The sequence below is a fragment of the Pyrgilauda ruficollis genome, unplaced genomic scaffold (assembly GCF_017590135.1).
Source record: "Pyrgilauda ruficollis isolate IOZ18807 unplaced genomic scaffold, ASM1759013v1 scaffold24, whole genome shotgun sequence".
Taxonomy (NCBI): domain Eukaryota; kingdom Metazoa; phylum Chordata; class Aves; order Passeriformes; family Passeridae; genus Pyrgilauda; species Pyrgilauda ruficollis.
Window position 1 is genome coordinate 1850477 of NW_024523648.1, and position 25426 is coordinate 1875902.

General features: G+C 40.3%; 1 protein-coding gene across 11 annotated transcripts; it reads left to right on the forward strand.

Moving 5' to 3' along the window:
- The first annotated feature begins 2140 nt into the window (after positions 1 to 2140).
- Positions 2141 to 25152, forward strand: HSF2 (heat shock transcription factor 2). 11 transcript variants are annotated; one of them, XM_041469987.1, is made up of 14 exons: positions 9989 to 10806; positions 14052 to 14160; positions 14378 to 14505; positions 15878 to 16002; positions 17559 to 17634; positions 18787 to 18848; positions 18963 to 19047; positions 19858 to 20027; positions 21300 to 21412; positions 21503 to 21578; positions 22140 to 22245; positions 23111 to 23170; positions 23775 to 23859; positions 24218 to 25152. In XM_041469987.1, the coding sequence occupies exons 1-14, from the start codon at positions 10636 to 10638 to the stop codon at positions 24505 to 24507; spliced, it is 1656 nt and encodes a 551-aa protein (XP_041325921.1). In that variant the 5' UTR covers positions 9989 to 10635; the 3' UTR covers positions 24508 to 25152. The 11 variants fall into 11 exon arrangements, 10 of the variants coding, with proteins under 10 accessions (XP_041325922.1, XP_041325927.1, XP_041325925.1 ...); XM_041469988.1 differs by lacking the exon at positions 9989 to 10806 and adding an exon at positions 2141 to 2423 and having other exon boundaries at positions 21300 to 21578; XM_041469984.1 differs by having other exon boundaries at positions 9992 to 10806; positions 21300 to 21578; positions 23775 to 23841.
- Positions 25153 to 25426: the final 274 nt, after the last annotated feature.

Consider the following 25426-nt stretch of genomic DNA (forward strand, 5'->3'; position numbering starts at 1 on the left):
CATTAAATTATTTCACCTGCTTCCCTGCTACAGTCAGTAGAATTTGTCTACTCTGTTATGTTTGAAGCATTTCTGTTTTTTAAAAGACTTACCTCTCCTAAGTCTCCTTAGGCCTCTCTCCAATTGCAAGATCATTAGCTGAAACATTCTAAGAAATAACTCAGTTCTGGTTCCTATTTTCAGTATAAAGTTATGGGGAAAAAAAAAATCATTTGTTTGTTGACTATTTACTGTGTATGCACACAGAGGTGCCCATGTTGCTTGTAACTTCCAAAAATGCTGAAAAATAACGTATAGTTGAAATTACATGATTCTGTGATATCAAATAATTTGACTTACTAGGATCCTTTGCTTTAGTGAAGAACTCTCCTGTTTTACACCTTTGCTCATACAGTTTGAGAGAGAATGTACATCAGCACAGTAATATGAACACAGGGGTTAAAATGGAACTTACTCCATAAGAAGTTACTACAGCTGAGGTATAAGACAAGTCAGTCACTTAAGGAAAACACAGCTGTGGGCTGTATGCAACCCAAAATTTGCTTCATCACTTGCATTTCAACTCCTGTCTGGCTTGGTTACTAATCATGCTACCAAGAAAAACTCTATGACTGGATGAAAGTTATCCTAAAGTGTGCACAAAATCAAAGAAACTAAATTGTTAGTTAAAACTTCTGTTTATTTTATGCAATGAGGCATGTGGCTGGCTTCAGTCACTTTTGGTTGTTTTTATCAACAGGTCTGAACTTTTATCATGGTTACCTTTTATTGGAACTCTTCTAAACAATTTGGGGTTGCACAGAACATGATGAGTTAATGCCTTCTTTTTATTTTTAGTATGCAAGAACTATCTGTTCCACCCTACAGCATGAGCTGGCTTTCCTTGGTCACATTCCTTACAGTTCATCTGCCTATAAATGTTTTTAGAGTACATCAAATGATGATGCTAAGATACTGTTTTGTGAAGTCATTAAAAATAAAAATCAAACATAAAATTTTGTGATTCATTTTGCCCAAATGTATTCCACTACTACTACAAAATCGACCAACCTCTATTTTTAATAAAAATCTTATTTGGAAGCTTTTTATTTAAAATCGGCATTTGTGACAGTTGTTGATAGTGCCTTTGGGGGACTTTTTTTTTTCTGGTAAAACAACTTGTGGCTTGTGGAAAGCAAAGAGCAAAAATTTATTTGTGATTAGGGCAGGCAGTGTGAAATGTCTCAGACTTGTGGAGAATCTGAATGTGTTTTCCAAGACACTAGGAAATTAAGGAGCCCAAAAGAGATATATTCCAGTTCAGCTAGCAAGTTATCATTTTCTGAGAGGTGAGTGATTTTCACTTTATAATCTTCATCCAAAACAACACCATTATTTTAGGATGTTGTGGTATAAAGCACTGTGTATTTACAAAGCAGCAGAGGTTGCTACTTCTTGCTTTACCTCAGTAATTATTGATATTGATTATTATTACAGCTGCCTGCAGTTCACAAACTGCAGATTTTGCAGCAGGCTCCCTAGGATTTCTGAGCATACTTCACAAGTAATGCTTCCAGTGGTGGAGCCTTGAACTTAAACTGCTTTTAAGCAAGAGTCGTAGATCTTGTGATCCCACAGTGGAAAAAGAAAACAGGTGGTAGGGCTAAATGTAATGGCTCTTTCCATTTTTACCAATGCTCTGACAGCTTGTCCTAGGAAGCTTTCCCTTTAGAAAAGAGATAAAATAGTACACAGAACTGGCCAGGCATACACAGTGCATGTCAGCCTCTACTCTTGCCACAAATCTTTAAACCATAAATTAAGCGTTGGTCCTTTACTTGTTTATGCAGCAACAAAACATTTTATTCTTCCTTAAAAATAAAAAAAACTTTTGTTGTCAGTGCATGACATGCTTAATTCAGTAACACTGTAATTAAATATGTGTTGCCTGACAATGCCTATGCATGGCTTTTAAAAAAACTCTTGAGTAATTGATTCAATGCAATATCTCTGTATTATTTACCAGATCCAGACCAGTATCTAAATAGAGCGGTATACGCCCACAGTCTTGTATGTAGCAATACTTACATATTTAGTATCAGTGACTTCTAACACAGTTCCTTTTCCCTCCCGGTAGAAAAGGTTTTGAAATGAGAATTCTGTATGTGTTTGAGTTAGTATAAACAGCTTTGCACTGGTACTGTTCTCATCAACAGCCACTCAGGGATGAGCAGAGCACTGTGTCACTGGCACAAACCTAGATTACATCAAGAAAGAAGGAACAAGCAGAACTGATGCTACTTCATCTGGATTACCACAGCAGATACTATGTTAGGACCCTTCAACACTCAAATGAACATTGCATCCACATTTGGATCTTCTCTGTAAGAATGCTCAGGAAAATGAGGTTTAAATACCTGTGAATAATATGTCATGGCTGGCATGTGAGTATCCAAATCTTGGTGGGTTAACCAAGTTTTTTGAAAAAGCATGTCCACCTACTTCACTGATTTGATATTATTTTCTTCTACGATGCAGACTCCTCTTCAAACTCTTGTGCTAGTTAATAACTATAGCAATGATGCCTTACGTGAGTCATCTCAAATGTGTATATAAAGGGTTAGACTCTTGATTCAAATCATACTGATTTTATCCTTTAGATAGTGGGGTGACTCAAAATGCCTTTGTCAGATGTCTTTAACCTCTCCAGCTGTCCTGTCACTGAGGATGAGTCAGAAACTGGAGTCCTACAACTAACACTCCCTAAATCTGGAAAGCTCAGCTGTTGCCATAACTGATATGGTAGCTTGGAACAGGATGGAGACTGGTGTATTACTGAGGTGACAGCAGCTTTTCCAGAGTGCTCCTGCACCTTTCAGAGAAGAGAGAAAAGTCTTGTTGTCCTTTGTTTTATTCTACACTGATAGTAAAAACAGTATTTTCCAAGGGAACTGATCTGACTGGGCTATAGTAGAAACAATGGCCTTAATAACTTCTGAGGCCAATAGTACGGAATGTTTTGTTCACTTCCTACGCTGGCATTTGGGGCAAGGTGCTGAACTTGTAGAACATGTATGTGGTACAGGATGTGATTGGTCTGTGGTCCCCTTGAGCCTGAGAGAAAGGTGTCTGGTCCAGGAAGGCAGGACTCCATTAAGAGCTGGGCATTCCCACTGCTTGGTAGATATATATATATGGCATACACACAGACTGAATTCATGTGTTCAGTCCTGAGATATCTATACCTGTGTCACCCAAAGCTAAGGGGACAGACAGGTTCTTTTAGGGATCTTAGGCAGAATGATGATGATAATCTGCAGTAACAATTAAAGCTTTATTTTCTTAGCAATCTATTATAATTAGTATATCAAAGAATTTATTGCTAGAATGGCACTGGATTTCTAGAAGCAGAATACAATTTAGAAGTCTATTACAAAGCCTAATACAGCTTTTATAATACAAACTAACTTAAAAGTACAGTTCTCTGCTGTTAGGCTTCCCTCAGGGTCAACAACAGCACCTTCCTGGCTGGGTGCCTGGGGGCCTCCAGGGCTGGCAGGCAAGGGAGTAATTATCCTGGTGCCCAGCAACCTTGAGGCAGGTTGGGAGGGGAAGAAACCAAAGAGATTTTTTGTCTGCTTGGTTAGCTGGACCTTTGGGGCCTGATAATGAGGGAAAGTGAACAAATACATTACCTACTCGGTCACAAAAACCAGCTGCTTGGCTTATAGAATGGTATTGGTTATGCCAACCATATAACATAGAGTCAGGAGCAGGGGGTACTGGTCTCATGCACATGATGGTTTTTGTAGCACTTCCTATGGATGTTAAGTAGAAATACCCTTCCACACAGTGAGAGTAAGAAAATACTTCATAGAAAGTAATTTTGTACAAACTCTAGTTAGAGCAAGTTGCATTTGTGGCCTTTGCTGCCATGAAGCTTTCCAAAGGGGAACTCTGCACTTCATGACCACCTGGCAACTGCATATGCAACAGAGTGATTTTACCCTTTTCAACTAACCATAATTATAAACTGCTATGGTCATCTATTTTTCCCCTGTTCCAAAGAAAATCCATAGATCTAACACCAAATTTATTTGTATTTCTTTTTAAGTTCCATTTAAAATTTCAGGTCTATAGGCATAACGAAACAATGCTTTCCTGAGATTTTGTTGATGGCTATGGCTGCATGTTTGAGTACATTTGTGTTTTGGTTTTACTTTCAGGGTAATGTTAAAACTATTACACAAACAATGCTTTCATTTTACTTCCACAACATCTACTACAGGTTTCAACAGACATGCACACAGGAAAGGATATTTAGTTCTAGTAATTTCATTGTTATCATTAAAATGCATCTTTTACAGTGGTAATAATAAAATTTTCCATTGTTTTTGCATATTTTTTTTCAGTAGGTGGATTTTGAGTGGTCTGCTGAATAGTTGTGAAAAAGAATCGGTCTATGTAATAAAGTTACTAACCCTGAGATCTGCTTTAGTCAGGATTGGTTTTCAAGTACTTTAAGTACTTGAAAATAGAATTGTCTTGCTTTTATTGTGCTTCACCTCTCTTCATAAATCCTTTGCTGGGAGGAGAGAATCCCAAGGTATATTGTGCCCTAACTCAAGCTTCCTAGCTCTTCACTTCCAGTGCTAGGACATTGTTTTGGCTGAGATGCTGCAACTGCTTTTGGATCTGAATTACTTGAACTGGATTATAGAACTGATACAGGATTAACGCTTACTCCCCCCAGGTATCCAAAGAAATATTTGTGTATGTGTATTTTTTAATCCCATTTGCCTTGATCTAATAGTTACTGCAACCTAGCGTGGGAGGTAGCACAGCAGTAAGGGAGTGAAAAGCATTGAATAACACTGCATTGTAAGGGAAGACAGAGAGGGGAGAAATTGTTATTGAACTAGAGCCTTTCATGTCCCTAGGATTCTTGCAGTGTTCCCTCTGTGAAGGAGCAGCACTTAGCTGAAGTTAAGAGCAGCAGTTTCTTAACAATAATATGGAGAAAAACCTTTGTTCCTTTAGAAGAAGTATTATTATATTAATAGGACTTCTTCAGTAATTTAACTAGTAAATGTGCAAGTGGAATGTCCTAGTGCGTGTTACTGGCTTGGTAAAAAAAGAATTTAGGAAACAGCTTTCAGACTACAGATTCTGGTTCATAATACTTGCCAGTAATGCCATGCTTGTATAAGAAATAATCTGGCCAGCAAGACCAGAGCAGTGACTGCCTCTCTGTACTCAGGACTGATAAGGACACACCTTGAGTCCTGTGTCCAGTTTTGGGCCTCTAACTACAAGAAAATATTGAGGTGCTGGAGCACATCGTGAGAAGGGAAATTGAGCTGGTGAAGGGTCTGGACAAGTATTATGAAGAGCAGCTAGGGTTGTTTAGCCTGAAGAAAAGGAGACTCAGAGGAGACCTTATCACTCTCCCCAACTGCCTGAAGGGAGAGTATAGCCAGGTGGAGGTCAGTCTCTTTTCCCAAGTAATAAGCAAAGGGACAAGAGGAAATTACCTCAGGTTACATCCGGGGAGGTTTAGATTAAATATTGGGAAAAATGTCTTCACTGAAAATGTGGTCAAGCATTGGAACAAGCTGTCCAGGGAAGTGGTGGAGTCCTCATCCCTGGAGATATTTAAAAGACAAGAGGACACGGTGCTTAGGGACATGTTTTAGTGGTGCATTTGGCAGTGTTAGGTTGATGGCAGGATTTGATGGTTCTAAAGGTCTTTTCCAATCTAAATGTAGGTTGCTCACGGGTGCTTTACAAAGAATTTCCACTGTGCTTTTGATGAGAGTAAATCAATGCAAGGGACATTCTGCTTTTGAAGAAAGCATTGCAATGCTCTGGAATTGAACTGACACAACAGTTATTTTATGGAGGTCCTAATATTTGGAATGTGAAATTGCACGAAATTGAGGCCTTAGAATAACTAAATCATGGATGTAATATGTGGTTTTAAACTGGCTTTCAGCGACATAAAAGTTTCTTTTCGTGCTTTACTCTGATTTATGAGCCCTTCATCGCCACAATGTTCAAAACTTCTGTGTAACAAAATCTTCTTTGAAGCAGGGAAAATTGTGCTAACAGGTTTTTGTATCTACTTTTCATTTTAGAGTAAAGCAGTGCTAAGTTTGGATGACCACATAAGCACAAATACTTTGTGTTTTTTTCTTACCACTGAATTTCTGTAATTATCAACACATGGTCACTGAGTAAGCTGCTCTAAAACCTCAATAAAGTTTTCTGCCAGGTGTACAGCCAATGAAACCCCCTTTCCTCTTTTTTCCAAATCTACCATCTTTTCAAAAGCTTCAGTATAAAGATTAACTTTGTAGAAAACCCTGAAAATAGGTAATCTGGTCTGAACTCATTTTTAGCAGGTTAAGAAATGGGTTTCAACTCAGATATTATTTTGCCTCCTTTTTTTAAGATGGGGGTTTTTTATGGCTTCAAGCATGGAATTGGAATTTTATGGAATTTTTTAAAGACACTAAGTTTATATTGAATGCTACCTCAACTAAACAATGCTATATCTTGTTTAAAATATACCTTTTCCAAATTTGTAACTTTTTCTCATATTACAAGAAAACAGTCTTTTAAGAAACGCTTAGCATTTTCAAGGTGTATGGAAGTTCTTGTTTAATTAGGAAAGTCTGTTTCAAGTATTCCTCACACATAAGCAAATAAGAAATTGATACAATACCACTTCTGTGCTATTTGTAAAGCAAGCTGTCTTGGAGGGTTTGTAGTCAATATTAATGTAGGTCTGAATTTTCTTTTCAAGAAAGAAAAAGCATTGATCATGAATGGAAGTTGGTTTCAGTTATCATAGCTTAATTTTAAATACACTGTGGGGAACAGTTATCAAAACTTAATTTTGAAACTTGATGCCAGCCTTTGTTTTATCACTGTCTGTTAAATATCCGGTGTGCTGACATTGCCATCTGGTCTTCCTGTAGAGCATAAGAAGGAAAATTAATCACTCAGCCATCCAAAACACTGCGTGGTACTTGAATCAGATGCACAAGGATGACATAACACTAACTGAATGGATATTACTTTGGAAGATTAATTGTCCTAGGGTGACTTTATGATGCTGAATTGTATCCTCATTTGTCTGTTTAGCCTAGAAATAAGTTTTGGGCTTTAAAACTAGATCTAAGAGTGAAGGGTGGGGGGGAAAATGAAAAGCAGTGGAATGTCTGAGGTGGTTGTTTTCAAAACACAGAGAGCTTCAGCATTTTTCTCTCCTGGACTGTGTTGTCTGCAGCACAGACGGACAGCAGGAGAAAGCTCTCCATTGCTTTTTAGTTAGTGTTTTTTAGCTAGCTGAGGCAATGAAGTTCCCTGGACTATGTCTTGGGGGAGGAGCTGCTTCAGTTTGCTTTCTGGAGGGACCCCATTTGAAGATTTCCTCTTAAATTCGCCCTAAACCAGGACATTAATCTCTATAGAAGCTCTCTGAAATGCCATCTACCTTGCCTACTCTAGCTGGTTTCATCACAAATACAGATATCTCAGACCATCCTTGGTTCAAGGAGGATTAATTTAAAGCTAGGCCTCTTAGAGCCACTTTTGATTCAAGGAGATCCTAGTATGTGCACAGCTGGGACTTCCAGGAACACTTTCAGTTATTTAAGTAGTGTAATAATTTTTTAAAGGTGGAAGGCTTGCATAAAATTTGGCTATGAGGTGCTCTGCAGTGTTTGATCTAGGATGGCCTACTTGTGGCTGGCTGCTTGTGCTTGTTCCAGGTGTAATATTTGTGCAAGCTCAGTGTCTGATTTGTCTCTTGCTTTCATATGGATCAATACAGATGAATCAATAAAGATAACCTTCAAATGCTGGCCTTTCAGGCAGGATAAACAGTGGTTGCAAAAAGAGGAGCGTATTGCCTTGAAAACTGTCCTCTGCCTTCATCTCTCCTGTCATTTTCAGTTTCTTGTTTTGCATAATGCAGTTTGTCTTAAGGAAAATCTGCAGACTGGTATCCCTTGGGAAGTTGACTCAGGCTTTACTCAGGGTCTGTTGTAACTGGAGTTCACGGAGATTGCACTTCAGACTTGCAAGAGCCAGACCAACAGCACAAGCAGGGCTGTTGATCCCTGCTGCATATCCCATTGTGCAGGAAAAAAAATACGAAGTCAGAGAAGATCGATTAAGTTCATATCAGAAAAGTATTGTTACATGAGGGCTGCTTTGTGACCCCTACTTGTAAATGTGCTGTGGAGCAGAGTCCCCATCCCAAACTACTTTTCTTAAAACACATCAAAACTGGACTATCAGTGGTGAAAGCCCCTGTAAGAGTACAGGAGTGCTGGGGGGCTGCCTGCTGCTTGAGCATGAGAGGAAGAGACCTGTGATGGATGCAGTTTTTAGGCACATGGGATGTCAAAACAAACAGACAGTGATATGAACAGCTATCTAACTTTATTCTTTGGCCGCCTGCCCAGATTTGAGGTGCTGCTGACTATGTAGCCTCTCCATGAAAGCTGTGGAAAAAAAGCGCTGGAAATCAGATGTTTCCTGTTGGCAGTGCTCCCTTAGTCCCCGAGCACTAGGTCTTACTTGGGGGAACTACGGGCCCAAGGGAGGGGGAACAAGGCTCTGGAGGAACAGAATCTGCTGGTGCTTGAGGGGTTAGTTTAGGGATATAGGAAGAGATCTGAATTCTCAACATTTCACAGTACCTGAGGAGTTTTAAAGTGTTATGTTTTTTTCTGGAGAGGGAAGGGTGAGAACAGCATCATGGAAGATTTAAATAGCTTGACCTGTCTCAGAGCTGATAATTACCAGATTTCTGCAAGCTAAGTGGAGGAAAAAATTACTGCAGTGTGGAAAAAGATTACAGCACTGCTTATGAAGATACTGGGAAGTAAATAGCCCCAGATTAAAGACTGGTGAGTTTTGCAATGGCTGGATTGTAAAATAATGTAACCAAAAGCTTTATGAACAGGGACAAACAATTACCTTGCACTCAGACGTCGTAAGACAATAAAATAAAAACCTAATGGAAGCCTTACTTGAGTTGTACATTGCTACCACTTTACGTTAAGTATTAGTAAATAACTTCCAGTTCTTAAGCATTACGGCTTCAGAAGAAAACTTGTTTTCCTAAACTGCAGTTTAGAAAGAAAGGTTTAAAGACTTGCCTCAGCTGTAAGACACTGGAAATCAAGTTACATAGCAGTCTTTTTCACCATGGTGATGTTCAGTCTACTAGGGAAATGAAAAAAATTAAGTGTGTGGTTCCCCTTCTCTCTCAGCCAAAGACATCAATAGAGGGGTTTACCTTTTGAAATACTGTCCAACAATTCTGCAAATCAACTTCTATTTTCAAATGGAAGTTGCAAACAAGAAATATAAGATGCAGAGCAATACTGAGTTCAGATTAAGTCACATCCATATTCTTCTCTCTGCTTATCTAGCATTTGTATCTGGATAAATGGAATCCGGCAAGAGCATGCTGCACATGCACGTCAGGATGAAAAATTATTTGGAAAATTACTGCAAATTTGTGTTTAAATTAAAAAGGCATTAATTTAAGCTTTCTCATTCCTAATACTGACCCTGAAAAGCTGAGCCATAAAGTTAGCAACTGTGATCTCTCTCAGGAATGATCTAGTGAATGTCAGTCAAAGGATTTGTTACAGGCTGTGGAAGGCTGCTAATGATGACAAAAGGGAACTTGTGTGATATACAGCTTGAAACAGAAATATTGAACTTAATAAAGGCTCTGCTACTCTCCCTGTGCCATTGTGCTTCATTTTCACTGTAAGCTGAAGTGGACCAAACTCCCTGAGATTCTTTGAGACTTTTTTGAGAAATTTCAACAAAAATATCAGTAACACTACAAGTCAATGAAGGTTTGTTGTGAAAATACTAATTTTAATTCCATAGAACAACTTCTTGAAAACTATTTGCAGTTAATATATGATTAGGTTTTGCAAAATACTTGTTAGAGTATATATATATATTAAAAAAAAATTAGTGTATTTCACCATTTGTTAGGCATTTTTCCTTGAGATACCCAGTTTCTTTTCACAGTTTCAGTAGCTGCTAAGTCTGAAATCCAAACACAATTTGCCTTGCAGAGGGGTCTGCTTAGGGCCTGCCTGAGATGCTTTTGGGGGGAGCTGAATGTTCCTGTTGTGCATACGACCTGTGCAGTCATGTTTTTGAGCTGACTAGCTACTCTTCACCTTTCTCCTAGACGATTCGGAAACGATAGCCTGGGCTAAGGCCTTAGAAGACCCGCCCCGGGCACTCGCCCGCCTTTCCCTGGGAGCGGGAGCCGGAGCGGGAGCGCTCCCGCTCACCGCCCGCCTCCCTCAGCCGCGCGCCCGCCACGCGCCGCTGCGCCGCCGGGAACGTGCGCCCGCGCGACGCGGCCCCGCCCCCCGCCGCGAGGCGCGCCGCTATTGGCCCCGTCCTCCCCCGTGCCGGCGCTGTTGTGACACGTGAGGGCGGCGCACGTGGGGGCGTTATGTAAGGCGCAGGGGGAAGGGGCGGGGCCGGCACGCGCGCGAGCTGCGGGGCCGCCGCGCATGCGGGGTGGGGGCGAGGGGCGGGGCCAGGCCGGTCTGGCTGTGCTCTCTCCCGGACAGAGGCCCCGGAGGCTCCCGAGCGACAATGAAGCAGCAACAGCAGCAGCAGCCGCAGCAGCCGCCGCCACCGCCGCCCCCGCAGCCTCCCCAGCAGCCGTCGCCTCCCTTCGCCAGCCCGGGCGTCCCGGCTTTCCTCAGCAAGCTGTGGGCTCTGCTGGGAGAGACCCCCAGCAACCAGCTCATCACCTGGAGCCAGGTCGGCCGCCCCCTCCCCCTCACCTCCTCCCCGCCCGCGTGTGGCGGAGCCCCCGCCATCACCCTGCGCCTCGCTCCGGCGGGCATCGCGGCCTGCTGGGGACCTCGGCGTGCCCGTGGAGAGGACGGAAAATCAGGGCACAGCCACATGGCTTGGTTGGGCTCGGGCCGGGCCGGGCCGGACTGAGCTGAGCTGCTCGGCAGAGGCCAGCCCCACTCAGCCCTCAGCCTCTCCCTTGTTTTTTAACTGTGGAGTAGGAGCTCCGGTGCCCGCCCTGGGGGCGCGTCCCCAGCACCGCTGCGGAGGGTGGGGATGTCTGTCTGGCGGCTCTGACTGAGCAGGCTCGGGCGTCCGGGGGGGTGGGAAGGGGCCCGGGAGCCGGAGGATTTTGCCGTGCGGTGAAGGATCCGGCCTGCGGGGAACGTGGAGTTGCGGGGGAATTTCCCACCGCGGGGTGGTGGGTGCGCCGGGAACGGGGCTCGCTCTCTGTTAGCCGGGGCTGCGGGAGAGCTCCGGAGCATGGGAAGAGCGGCGTGCTCAGGCCTGGTGGTGTTTCCTGTGTGCTGCCCGCGGGGCCGGATCCCGTGGGGGAGGCCACGTGTGCCATGGCCGGGGGCTTCCCGGGCTCGGTGTCCACCTGCTGGGGTGGCGGGAAGTGGGTGGGCCACGGGGGAATTGGGCACCAGTCTTCTTACAGTGCAAGGAAGGACTGGCAAGTTGCTACAGTGAGCATCACTGACAGTTGTGCTAAAACCTAAGCACATATTTTAATAATAGCTACTTCATTTTTTTTCCCTGTGTTCTGTTTTCAATAAAATCTTGTTCTCAGGTCGTATCAATATCTTTAAGTGGTACTGAGTGAAACTCAATTGAGAGCTTCTTATTTAAATGCTCTAGAAATAATGAAATGTCTTAAATATTTTACTGAAAATGGTTTACCAGTACCTTCAGCCAAAATTTCCCAAAGAGCGAAGCAGGGGGCCTCAGTAGATTATGGCAGCTTTTTTTTATTTTTTTCCATTTTGTTTTGTTTTAGGGTGGGAATTTTTTTGGGTGGTTTTTTTAGGGTTTTTTTTTTTTAATTTTTGTAAGAGAGATACTAAAGGCTGTATGAAGATTGATATTGTCTGTATTAAAAAATGCTGATTTTGCTGCCTTATTCTTTTAATGGAGTATTTCCAAATCCATTGTTTATGTTTATCTAAAGTAAACATACCAACACCTGTGTAGGTATCCTTGTTTATTAAAAACAGTAAAAATAATTGTTTGAGATTCTGCAAGGCTGTTTCTAGAGGGGAAGGTCCACCCATCACAGTTGATATTATTAGCAACCAGTTCATGTAGGGGGAGATATTGGGATTGCCTGTGATATGGGTGAGGAGAAACAAATGAAGCACTTGGAAGACTGCTGTATGCTGGGGTCATTGGCACTGGGAGTTGACAATTGTATTTAGCTGTGTAGTGAAGCTTACAGGCTTAACGTCTGTACAGCTTTGCTGTAAATGACTGTCAGGGCAACAAGAGCTCCTGGATGTGTTTCCCAGATTGTGTGTGCTAGGCCTGGACAATGTCAAGGTGATGATAAAGTGAGGCATCACATGGAAGTTGGTGTCACAGGTCACTGTAGTGTCACTTGGTTCAGCACCTTCAGTTTGTGAATTTCACACACAGCATTGGCTAAAATAGTCTGGTTTTGCCATTTCTTCTGCTTCTTCCCCTTTTGCTTCCACTGATTGATTCTCAGCAGGAGGTAGGTAGGCATTACTGGAAGTTTTAATCTCCCTACCTTTCTCTCACTGTTAAGGCCTAAGTCATCCAGTGGAGAGCCATTTGTAACATCCTGTTTCTGATGCTCTCTGCTGATTTGCTGGAACAAGCTGTTGTGGTTTAACCCCCACTGGCAACTAAGTGCAGCTCAGCCACTTGCTCACTTCCCTGCACCCTGGCAGAGAAAGTAAAACTCCTGGGTTGCGATAACCATTTAAAACTGAAATGAAGTAAAGTATGTGATAACAGTAATAAAACAGAAAAACAAATGCCCAGTACAGTTGCTTGCCACCTGCAGGCTGGTACCCATCCAAAAACAGCAGTCGGCCCTCCTGCTGGATAACTCGCCCAGTTTATGTATTGGGCACGATTTCTCTGGTGTGGAATATCCCTTTGCCCAGTTTGGGTCATCTGTCCTGGCCATGCACCCTCCCAGCTTGGGAAGCTGGAAAGACCTTGACTTAGGGTAAGCACTGCTTAGCAACAACTAAAACTTCAACTTACTGTCAACATTCTCTCACTGAATCCAAAACTCTGCAATCTACCAGCTACTAAGAAACAAATTCATTCTATCCTAGCTGAAACAAGGACACCTGCCTTTGGACATAGGACCTTCGTGTGGTTCTTTAAGCTTCTTGGTATCACAGAGCTGCTGGCATTTGAGGATAAGAGAAGTGACTCATTAAGAAGGCCTCTTAAAAAGATGCAGGAAAAGTGTAGACATCTGTTGAAGATAAGACTTTATATTAACTACTACAGGGTGAGAGTGTTGTGGATGTGTTGACAACCTAAACCATTTTGAAGTAGGTAATTTGCATTCTGCCAATTTCTTGCCCTGTAGTTAAATGGAATGCAGTCACTGAAGAACAAAGAGCTGGTCCTTCTATTTAGTTAAAGCCTGTGGATTAAATAAAAGATCAGTCTTTCCTCACAATTGGCATTCCAGAAGGGGAATCTTGCTTTATGTGGCTACCTTTTTGGTAACTCTAAAACCCAGTGGACACCCTCACCTCACCTCTTTGACAGCTCCATCTGCTCTACAGGTCCTATCAAACCAATCATGCTTTTATACTGAAAAGCAGATGGGACTGTCAGCTGGTTGTTGGTATTTTTTCCTTGCTCAGGTTCTTTGTTAAGATTCCTTACCAGGGCTTCAAAACTACATTCTAAATTGATAGTATTGTCCTGTAGTGAAACTGTGATAATTTGCTGGTAAACAATTACTTCATATTTTGATAAAGCAGTGTGTAACAATAGAGATGTTCCCCTTCAGGTAATGATGTAAATTGATAGTAAGTACTCAGTTGCTTTGCAACTGCAAGGTTTGTACCCTTTTTGTTTTGGAAAGTTGTAGGCAAGCAGATCAGTAATGTACTGCATGCACAAAGGAAACATTCCAATCTGGTGATTAATTCTAAAAGCCCAGTGTGTTTTCTGCTATGGTTTTTAAGTAGTTTAATGTGTCTCTCTCATTTTAGAATGGAAAGAGTTTCTTGGTGTTGGATGAACAGAGATTCGCAAAAGAGATTCTTCCCAAGTACTTCAAGCATAACAACATGGCAAGCTTTGTCAGACAGTTAAACATGTGTAAGTTCCTGGATTTTTACATTCTAGCACAGTTCTAAATCTTGTAAATAAAAGTTAAGTTATAATTTCCTTTGAGCAGTGGCTTTGTGTTCTCTTCAACTAGGATACTGTCTTATCCTCAAAATTGGTAACAGGATAGTTGGGACAGCATACTTTGAATTTCTTAATGTGGGTTTTGAGGTTTTTCTTTTGTTTTTTTTTTGTTTTTTTTTTAAAGATGGCTTCCGTAAAGTCGTCCATGTTGATTCTGGAATTGTCAAAATGGAGCGAGACGGTCCAGTAGAGTTTCGGCATGCATATTTTAGGCAGGGCCGGGAGGACTTGCTGGAGCACATTAAAAGAAAGGTTAGTGAAAATCCAGTATGTGGAAAACCTGTACTATTCAGTACTGATGAATAGCTAAGTTCATGTCAAGTTTAACTGCAGGATTGAGTGCAAATAAGTTCAGACTTCATGGAAACAAACTGCCCTGCTTTCATTTATATCTTGAGCTTGTTTAAAGATATTTTGGGGGATTTGACAAGGCTTTTTTATCTGCTTTGCTGTCGTTATAGTAAAGTTTCACAGGTGGCAAAAAAGCATGAGTTATGTAATATGACAATTCGCAAATGAGTATTAGAAGTGCAGAGCATGCTTTGACTTTACCATCAGCAATGTAAGAAACTGCTCATTTATGTAGCTCGTTTCAGAGCAAAGCTACTGTAAGCCTTAGACTGTACACCCAAGAGAATGGGGCAGACCTATAAACACATTCGTTATGCTTCTGAAATGTGCTCTGCTGTTACTGAGTCAAGTGAATAAGATGGCAAATAGAAAAATGGCAGATGAAACTGGGTGTCATGGTTAACTCCAGCCAAGAGCCTAGCCCCACACAGCCACTTGCTCACTCCCCTCATGTCAGGATGTGGGAGTGAATTGAAAGAGTAAAAGTAAGACTCGTGGGTTGAGATAAAGGCAGTTTAATAAGTAAACCAAAACTACACACACAAGCAAAGCCGAACTGGGAATTCGTTTAGCGCTCCCCATGGTCAGGCAGGTGTTCAGCCATCCCCAGGAAAGGAGGGCCTCATCACATGTAATGATGGCTTGGGAAGACAAATGTCATCATTCTGAACATCCCCCCCCATTTCCTTCTTCTTTCCCTCAGTTTTATGTACTAAGCATGACACCATATGGTATGGAATGCTCCTTTGGTGAGGTGGGGATAACTGTCCCAGCTGTGTGTGTGCCCTCTCACTTTTTTGTGCAGCCCCAGCCAGCTGGCTGGTGGAGTAAGGTGACAAGCAGAAAAGCCCTTGAGTCCATGTGTAAGCACTGCTCAGCAGTAACAAAAACATCTTTGTATTGCCAACACTGCAGCACAACTCCACAAGTCCAAAACACAGCCCTGTGTTTGCTGCTATGAAGAAAATTACCCCACACCAGCCAAAAACAGCACAGAGTGATGTACTTGTTAACACCAGGTTATTGTGATGCGGTTATGGTGAAGTAGAGCACTTGGGAAAATGCCTGAAGAGTCAGGATTGTACACAAATATTTGTAACAACTAAAGCTGATATGGTGACAGTTGTGTTTCTGGTTTGGAGTCTTTTTGGATACTTGTTTTATTATTAAATTAAGAGCGTATTTTGTTAACGTTATACTTAATCACCAAAAGAGAATAATAGTTAAGCATGAGTTAAGGGAACTGTTGTTTCTGGATTCTAATCTCTTAAAGGTTTCTTCTTCAAGACCTGAGGAAAACAAGATCCGTCAGGAAGATCTCTCTAAAATAATATGCAGTGCTCAAAAGGTGCAAATTAAGCAAACGACTATTGAATCTCAGTTGTCTCTTTTGAAGAGGTAAATTGCTTCATCAGTATCTGATCCTTTATGCTGAGTAATTGTGATACTAGATACTGGACAAAGACATAATTCTATGTGTCTCTTGAGTTCTGGTTGCCTAATTTCAACTATTGCTTTAGGAACATAAACTTCTGTAGAAAAATTGCTTTAAAATAAACTTTCTGATATTATTAAAAGTTACAGGCAATGCTGGTGTTTGTAGACCTGTCTAGTAATAGGCAATTAAATAACACCTTTAATGATAGTTCCATATAGGTGCTGAGTCTGAATATTTAAATCAGATCTTAGTATAAAGTATGCTGGTTTTTGTCTTCAAGTTTGAAATAGTTACTGTATTTTGAGTTACTTAGAATTTTTAGTTATTTAGAATAGTTACTGTTATTTTTCTGTTGTTTTTGTCCTCATTCTCCTCCTGTTTAAAATTGTAGAAAAGCTAATACCTAGGAAAATGTGTTTAGAAAATCTCATTTGGAAATTCATTAGTTACCTTGTTGACAGAGAAACAGAATTCAAAATCCAAATGTAAATAGAGTTTTTGTAGAATTTCATTACTGCCCGCTTAGAAATTATGATTTATTCTCAACAGTGAGAGAGATGTGGGTCACAAATTACTTAATCCTTTAGAATATGTAGATACAGACAAGATACATAAAGTCATGCATTGTAAGTCACATCACCTCAGTAGAAACTCTATTTTCTATTCCTTCTTCTAGAAGATGGTCTCATGACAGTGTACCTCTGTGGCAGAGGTCACCGATTAGTTCAGGTTGTAAGAAGTAAATTCAGAATCTCTCACTTCTGCTATTAATTTTGTGATGGAACTGTACTCTTTAAATTGTATGTTGGGCATAGGAGCACTTTGAGGAGCGGGAAGTACCCTTCATCACGCTGCATATGAGCTGCTGTTTCTGAAAAATTGGTTTAAGGTTTCCTAAAACCCCGTACACCAGTGGAGTTTGCTTCTTTGTGTTGAAAATTAAACTACAAAAGATAAGAGGGTGGTGTGTACTCTACCCATATTCATTGAAGCTTTTGGTACTCATTATCTACCTCTTAACATGGCATACACTGTTGGAAACAAAAAGGCTCGTGGTTACAATAGGGCAGATTTTACACTGTCTCAGTAACTGGAGTCCTGTGAGTACTGGAAGAGCCAAGGTTTCTAAAATGGCAGTGTTCCATGAAAACTGCTACCTCTGACATGCCCCTGTTATTTTTTATCACCTAACATGCCTGTTTACTGGAGCTAATAGAAGTAACTGTTGAATGCTGATAGTTAATTTTTAAATGCTGTATGTATGGGTAATGATTATTGCCAAATTTGACAATTTTTTTTTCCTTTAAAGCAGATGGAAATTCTCTGCAGGCTATTTGTTGTGTTTAGGTCTTTGCTTCACCGTTACTTTCCAAGGCTGCTTGCTGCCTGTGTGACACTCCCACACCAACCCCCAATCTAGAAACACATTTCAAAGAGTTTCAATGAAGCCAACTGATCTTTAACAAAAATTAAGTACTGGTTTTAGTGTGACTTTTAAATCATCATTTTTCAACAGAGAGAATGAATCCCTTTGGAGGGAAGTGTCAGAACTGAGAGCAAAGCACTTGCAACAGCAGCAAGTTATTCGAAAGGTAAGGCTTCATTCAAGTGTCGCGTGTGCTTGAGTGAGTGCTTCTGAACTAGGAATGCTTTGCCACGTTACCTTGCTCTCTGCCCTCATTCAGGTTTTTATAATGTCAGATCTCTCTTTAATAGAAAAAAGAGGAGGGTTGTATATGATGAACAAACCCTAATGATACAAACGTTATGGGTATTTTATTGCATAAACAGAAAATAAGGCCAAAGTCTTGTAAACATCTTCAAAGAAAGAGGCTCAAGAACATCCTACATCGGTTATTAAGTTACCCTTAATATGGTCCATCCATTTTTTTATTACTTTGGGAATCAGATGTCTAATTCTCTGTCAGCTGCTCAGAAGAAACTTTCTCACTGCAAGAATTACAAGATTCTGTATTGGAAGTTCACTGCTGCCCCACTTAAGTGACCTGCTGACCGTATATTCCTGGTTACCAGAGGAATAGATAATTGAGTGGAACCTATTGATAATATGTTAACTTACATTATTTAACACTTAGATTTATGATCTACCAAAACTGATATAAATGCATAGAGTTTAGAGATGTATTTTTTTAACATATCAGAAAGGTCATCACTGCAAGTGGCCTTGTAGCAGAGGCTACTAAATTTTTTCCCAGTTTCTTCAAGCCAGATACGTACTTTAAAGCCTTAGATTTGAAGCATAAGACAAGGCTAACATTTCAGAAGGAAAGACAGCTGATGAATACTGTGAACTGTACATGTAATTTTTTTTTCTGAATCTGTCAAAAACGCCTTTCACCAGAACCAGTATTTACAGATTCAGGTTATGCATATGGTTGACATCCCTACATGCCTTTTGTCATTGTTAGAGTTCTTCAAATCATTTGAGTTGCTGCTTGTCTTTCTGTGTCTTGTATGATGTGTAAAAGCTGACTCTTATCACCTGCTATGTGAAAAGCCTAACAATTGAATAACTATTTAGATATTATCAGCACTGGTTTTTACCTTGAGTTTTAGGTTTTCTGAGCAGCTCTGCATAAAAGTTACTATACAAAGAAAGTGGTTTGCTGTTTATGTATATTGTTTATGTTTTATTATTGGTGTCTTTTGCTATAAGGTGCCTTGGTACTTAAGAGAAACAATTACAAGTAAAGCAACCAACAACAGTGTTCTCTCTCTTACAGATTGTTCAATTCATTGTTACCTTGGTGCAGAATAACCAACTAGTGAGCCTAAAACGGAAGAGGTAAATATGATCTTGAAAATTTTCTGTCCACTTGATAAACTGACAGGCCTTGTTGACTAATTACCAAAGAGGTGGGTTTGAGATGCCCTTCTTACTTTACTCTTTCTGATGTAGGCCTCTACTTCTGAACACTAATGGACCTACAAAATCGAATGTATTTCAGAAAATTGTGAAAGAACCAGCTGACAGTAGCCACCATGTAAGTTTTCTGTTATGGATACTCTCTGTTTGGATGGTGTGCAGGTGGGCAGATGGATCAAATTCATTGTTGTATGGAGACTGTAACACAGCTGTGTATTGAGAGCTGTCAGCTTGTACAAGTGATAGGCTGTGTTGTTTCCTTTCAGAAGCTGAAGGGGTTGATAATCACCATTCACTTTCCAGCATAAGCACGTATAAACCAGTTACATGTGTATTAAATAATGATCGTGCTGAAAGCAGTTTCCTTTTAAGAGTGGTGCTGTTAGAAATAGCATGTATAGTGTCACATTGTTATCTCTGGAATGTGGCATCCCTGGGCCCATACAGGGACAAGGGTCCAGTGTGTTGCTCTGCAAGGCCGTATTCAACCCAGCAAAATCATATAATGTGTCTGTTACATTTGAATGAGTCACTGAAAGTTGTTTTCTGCTGTCCAGATAATAATCTGTGAGGAAATTGTTACAAGCTCTGTAGTGTGGCACTAGAATTAGTAGCTTTATAACAAAGTACTATTTAAACAGCAGTCACTGTTTTAATATTTTTTGTTCTAATATCCAACAGTGCTAGTATAATTGGTTGTATTTACCAATTCTTTTTTCTGTAGCTTTTATTCTGCAGCTTGTTTATTTACTTGTATGACTTTTTCTATTAAACATAGATCTGTACAAACAGCTTGTAATCTGCAAGGTGTAGAAAAGCTCTTAGACTTCATTAGATGTGAAGCATTGTAAGATACAATGATAACTGTCAAAATGCTGAAGCTCATTGTCCCTCTGTGCCCTGACTCCTTTTTAAAAATTATTCTCAGGTACCTCTCAACAGAAATGAGGGCTTAAAACAAAGGGAACAGATTTCAGATGACATTGTTATTTATGATGTCACTGAGGATGTGGGTGAGGAAGAACATCCCATGGCTGATGAAGAAAATCTTCCCGTTACACCAGAAACAATTGAAGATACCACTTCAGATTCTTCCAAGTAAGAAGTCTCAAGAAGTGTGTGTTGACAAATGACTTTCAGTGTTGTATAAGATGCACTAATTCAGATGTCTTAGATAATTTTTTTAGTGAAGTGGTTAGAATTATTCATCACTCTTCCACATTCAGAAACTTCATCTGTGAATTCACACTAGCTTTTGACTTATTGACCTCTGGATTTGTTCCAAATAGTTAATTGTCTGTTGGAGTTTTAATATCAGGAGGATAGATGGACACTGGTGAAAACAATCTGTATTATTGCATAATAGTTAAATGTACTAAAACCAGCGTAAGAGAAGTCTTTACTTTTTGGTTATGTGTACAGACAGGAACGACTTCCCTTGTTTTTCTAGGTTTTTGTGGAGAAAAAATTACATGTGGTGTTAGTCAGGTTTTGCATTAAGCCAATTAATTTCAGGGTTCTGGGTTTTTTATTGCCCATTTGTTTTGGGGATTGTATTCCTTCCTGTCTGTACTCCAATACTACAGAAGTTCTTAACCTTTCAGCTACAACCAAGTTGAAAATTAGTCCAGGGATTTAGATGCAACTCTCTTCTTGAGTAGCATTGGACTGATAGGGCCCGTATTATGCCTCAAGGAAAAAAAAATTAATATTTGTAGATTATACTTGAATTGGCACCATTGTTCTTGCTCAGCTGATGCCTGGGAATGCATTCCCTGATAGAAAAGCTTAATGAGAAAAAGGCTGTGATAGAGAGGCAATATAACTAACAGCTTCTTAAGGGTTAAGAACCAGAATAGGCATGAAAGCAAATCATTTGAGGCTCACTCTTGGTTCTCAGGTTTTGTTCCTGGTGTGCATAATAAGGTTAACTACAAACATGTTGACTGGGATGCTTTGTTATGGGTGCTCCAGAGTTGATGCTGTTCAACAGGAAATATGCAAAATATAAACTGTCTGTCTGGCTTGATGACCTTGTATGATTTGGTTCACACTTCACATTTACATGCAAGTTTATCTTTGTTCTAATGACAAAAGTGTCAGTGTTCCTATGGCTCTTTAGCAGTTGGTTACTGTAGTCTGGCACAACAGTGTCTGCTAACTGAGCTGCATTAATTGTATTGATCATTAGAGAACCATATCAATGGAAAATAGATACTTCAAGTATCTTGCTGTGTTTAGTATTAAAAAGCAGTAGAAAAGTTTATTTCCTAATAGTAGCTTGACTACAGTGAGAGGTAACTAAACCTGTGGAATAATACCCATTTAAATGTGTACGAAATGCTGTAATTAATTTATCTCACATTACAGCTGTAGCTGTAGCTACCATTCTCCTGATATTGTAATTGTGGAAGATGATAACGAAGATGAATATGCCCCTGTAATTCAAGGGGATAAAAACACTGAATCAGTTGCTGTCCCAGGTAATGATCCAGCCAGCAATGTCAGTGATAGCACAAGCCCACTCATGTCAAGTGCTGTACAGCTGAATAACCAGTCAACTTTAACTGCAGAAGACCCAGTCTCTGTGATGGATTCCATACTCAATGAAAATGGAGTAATTTCACAGAATATAAATCTTCTTGGAAAGTGAGTAGTCTGATCTTTTGTTTTTTCTAGTATTAGAACTGATTCTTTGACTGAAGTAAAAAGAACTGAATACCAGTTTCTACTGAGACTTTAAACTTACAGGCTACTGTTACTCCAGCCAGTTTCTGAAGATTCTTCTGTTTTAAGTATTTTAAGATGCGACCTCTGATTTTAATTGTTAAGTGAGTCAGTTGAGATGTTTAATCCGGCAGTGTAATGTTGTGGAGGTTATTTAAACCATCAGGATTTATTTTTGTCATTCCTGCAGGTGGATTAGACTCATTAGGGCTATGCAAGAGTTGCATCTCTGCTAATGTCATGTAATAGTGTTGACGTGATTCCTGTGATACCTATTCCAGAGCACCCGTCTGCTGACTGGGGTTCTCTCTAAAGAGGCTAAAAGTCTTCATTTTTCCAGAGGTCATTTCTTGTGAAAGATTTAGTTCATTCTAGTTCTGGTAAAGATTTTTAGATGCATGTAGTACATCTGTGTAAAGCTTACTTAAGGATTTCTCTTACTTTATTAAGGGATACAGCAATAAAATACTGTTTGCCTTCTAGAGTTGAACTTCTGGATTATCTGGACAGTATCGACTGCAGTTTAGAGGACTTCCAGGCTATGTTGTCAGGACGACAGTTCAGCATAGATCCAGATCTCCTGGTTGATGTAATTTTGACTTAAAATTAAGTATATTCATAATAGGCTATAGGAAACATTTGTGTGTATTGTTGCTGTTTAATATGGATTTAAATCACAAATGATCTTTTTTTCCTTTCCTTTACAAAGCAAAGTTATAAATATTTATGAGTTTCTGGAGCACTGGTACAGGTCTTAATGCTACACCACTGCTCAAGTGAATGCTTAAGTTTCTTACTGAACAATGGCTTTCTTAATGAAATAATGCTTATATTTACTGTGATGTGAACTTAGATGTCAAGTCAATTAATACTCTTGCTTGGAAATAACCCAGCACATTATCTTTAGTCATCTCAATGAACTGGGCTTAAAAAGAACCTTCCTCCCTGTAGAAAGACCATGTTGCTGGCTGGTGGCAGGGTGTTGTCTGCCATGACTCACATGTCCCTTCTGAAGTGCTGCTCCCTGTCCATTTGTTCCTTAAGCCTAACCTGGGCTCCAGTGCATGAGGTTACTCGGTTACTGGTGACATGTGGCTGCTGGACCTGCTTTTGGCCCCGCTCCACTTCAGATCCCTCTTAAAAGCACCCTCTGCTCTCCACTTACTGATGGCTCCTTCCAGCTTGGTGTAACTTGCAACTTCATCCATATTGCAGACACAGTTATCCATGCAGCAGTGTAGAAATTGGTGTTTTAAGGCTGCAGCAAACCATGTTAGATGCCATACAGTTGTTTCTTTTATGATCCGGGTTCATGGAATTCCAAATAGACTCCAGTCCTCATAGAGGGTGGAATAAGTATAGGGGTTTTTCTCACACATGCAGAAGCAATGGTCTTTTATTCTTAATAGCAACACTGAGATACCTAAAACTTGGATGTCTTTTGTCTTATTCAGCTTTTTACAAGTTCTGTGCAGATGAATCCCACAGATCATGATCATATCACTAATACAAAAGTAAGTCTTAAATCCATTGCTCAACATACGCAGTAGTGAGAGATGCAAAATTCACTCATCTTTTGCTGTTTTCTTTACTGGAATCATGGCACTTTGTGCTCTGGCTTTTAAGACTTGCATGAGAATAGGAAGACTGCAGCTGACTTCATCCTGTTGGGCTTTAAACAGCAAAGGAAAAAGCACCCTAATTAATTAATTAATGTCCTTTAAAATTTGTATTACCTCTGCATTATACCAGTCTCTTGACTTTTGTATACCCGAGATTTTTTTTTATTTGCAAACATGGTATGCACTTCTATCAGAATGGTTTCATCTGTACTCTCTGGTGGGAAAAGAAACCAGTAATAAGCAGTGAGGCAAAGATGTAGCACTTTGAATTTGTCCAGTTCATTTTAAAGCATTAGTCTTGGTTCTTGCTTTGTAGCCTGTGTTTCCATTTCATGTTTTCTCAGCCAAGGTGTGTTAGTGTGGATAATACTGATTATGCCACTGCATCTTACCACAAATAAAAAAATAATGTTTGTCATAGTTGTTTAGCTGTTCTCCAGTGGCATTGGAACTTTAAAAAGCTTTAAAAGTGTATTAAGTTTGCTTTTGTTTCCAGGTGGAGACAAAGGGAAAAGAAACTAACAAGAATAATGCTGGTCCAGCAGCCTCACAGGAAACGCAAGGTACTAAGCCCAGATCAGGTTAGTTGTTGTCATCTGTTGAAACATTTCCACAGTTGAACAGTACTCTAAAAGCCATCTCAGTTATTTACTCCTTATCTGATTTTATGTTATGTTGATGAATAACCAAAACACAATACTTAGTATATTTGCTTTTTAGGTTTTTGTCTCTGCACTAGATGCAGAGAAACTGATGTTTTGCAGGTGAATCTGCACTAATAATGTTATGCATGAACATAATAATTCTTTAAAAACACAAACACCCATCTCTTTTTAGTAATTATTCTTTAAATAAGTACTGTGGGTTGGATTTTGTTTTTTCCTTCTGCATGTAGAAAGGCATATGAATTGATATTCTGGTCATGTTTTTTCTGCACAGATAAGCAGCTGATACACTACACTGCGTTTCCACTCCTTGCATTCCTCGATGGGAACCCAGGTTCTGCTCTTGAGAGTGGGGGCTTCACAGCTGAAACTGCTTGCACTGTTGAAAAATCCCTGGAAGGGGATGAGCTCCTGGAGAGCAGCCTGGATCCCCAGCCCACCCAGAGCAAACTGGTGCGTCTGGAGCCACTGACAGAGGCAGAGGCGAGTGAGGCCACGCTGTTCTACCTGTGCGAACTTGCCCCAGCACCCATGGACACAGACATGGCCTTCTTGGATAACTGATTGAGGGAGGCTCTGTATATAGTCATGAAGATGAACTATTTATTTAGAATATTGTTTGGTATGAGAGTTTTTTGTACATCACTGTTTTATGTAACCAGATATGTGGAATCTGAAGTACCTTTCCTATCCTATACAAGCAGTTGTTTAGCTGTGGAGTTAGACAAGCCACCAGGCACAGCTGGCACTGCTGAGCCAGGCTCCTGCTGCACTGCTGTGAACACTTGGTGTTGCCCACATTGCTCGTACTACAAGTAACCAACACTTGTCAATAGTGAGCTTTGGTTTATGGTTTCTTATACTTCTTGTCTTACATATGATGACATAAACTAGTAGTGTATGGTTAGGGAACACTGACTTTCTGTATTCTGGGGGGTTTATTTTTTACATTTTGTTTAACACACATGAGGCTTTTTTGGGTGGGGGGACCAGGACCTGATGTAGGCTTTTTTTTTCCCTGCTTCAACTGGGAACAAAGTGCCTGTACCTTGCTAAATCTTGGTTCTGCCTTACTTTCACTTCAGTAGAAGTGCTCACACATAGCACAAACTGGGGAGAAGTTCTTGACAGCTACCAGGCCCCATGACTGCATGAGTACTTTTAACTTGGACCATCTATGCTGACAAAATAAATGTTACTTAAGTGTGATACTTGTCAAGAGTTTGTCTCTTATTCTGTGTGCCAGGTGGTTATGGATTTAACAGCCTCTTGTTTTCCTATCATAGAAGCTGTGCAAGGTCTGCTGTGCACAGTTGCTGGAAAACAGTTTCCTTATCTCCAGCCTGATGGGTTTATTGATAAGCCTCCAAAACAAGAGAAACTGGGTTTCAGTAACTTCATACATGAAACACAAAAACCACATTAACAGCTCTGGCAGTGGCTCCCGTTTTTTTTCCCAAAGGAGTAATCTAGCCACTTGTAC

Bases quoted from the DNA above. Each gene is read 5' to 3' on its own strand.
- HSF2 (XM_041469983.1), top strand. From the start codon at position 10,636: ATGAAGCAGCAACAGCAGCAGCAGCCGCAGCAGCCGCCGCCACCGCCG. The intron at 22,246-23,110 runs GTAATTTTGACT...TGTCTTATTCAG, and splicing joins ATCCAGATCTCCTGGTTGAT to CTTTTTACAAGTTCTGTGCA. The intron at 23,860-24,217 runs GTTAGTTGTTGT...TTTTCTGCACAG, and splicing joins AGGTACTAAGCCCAGATCAG to ATAAGCAGCTGATACACTAC.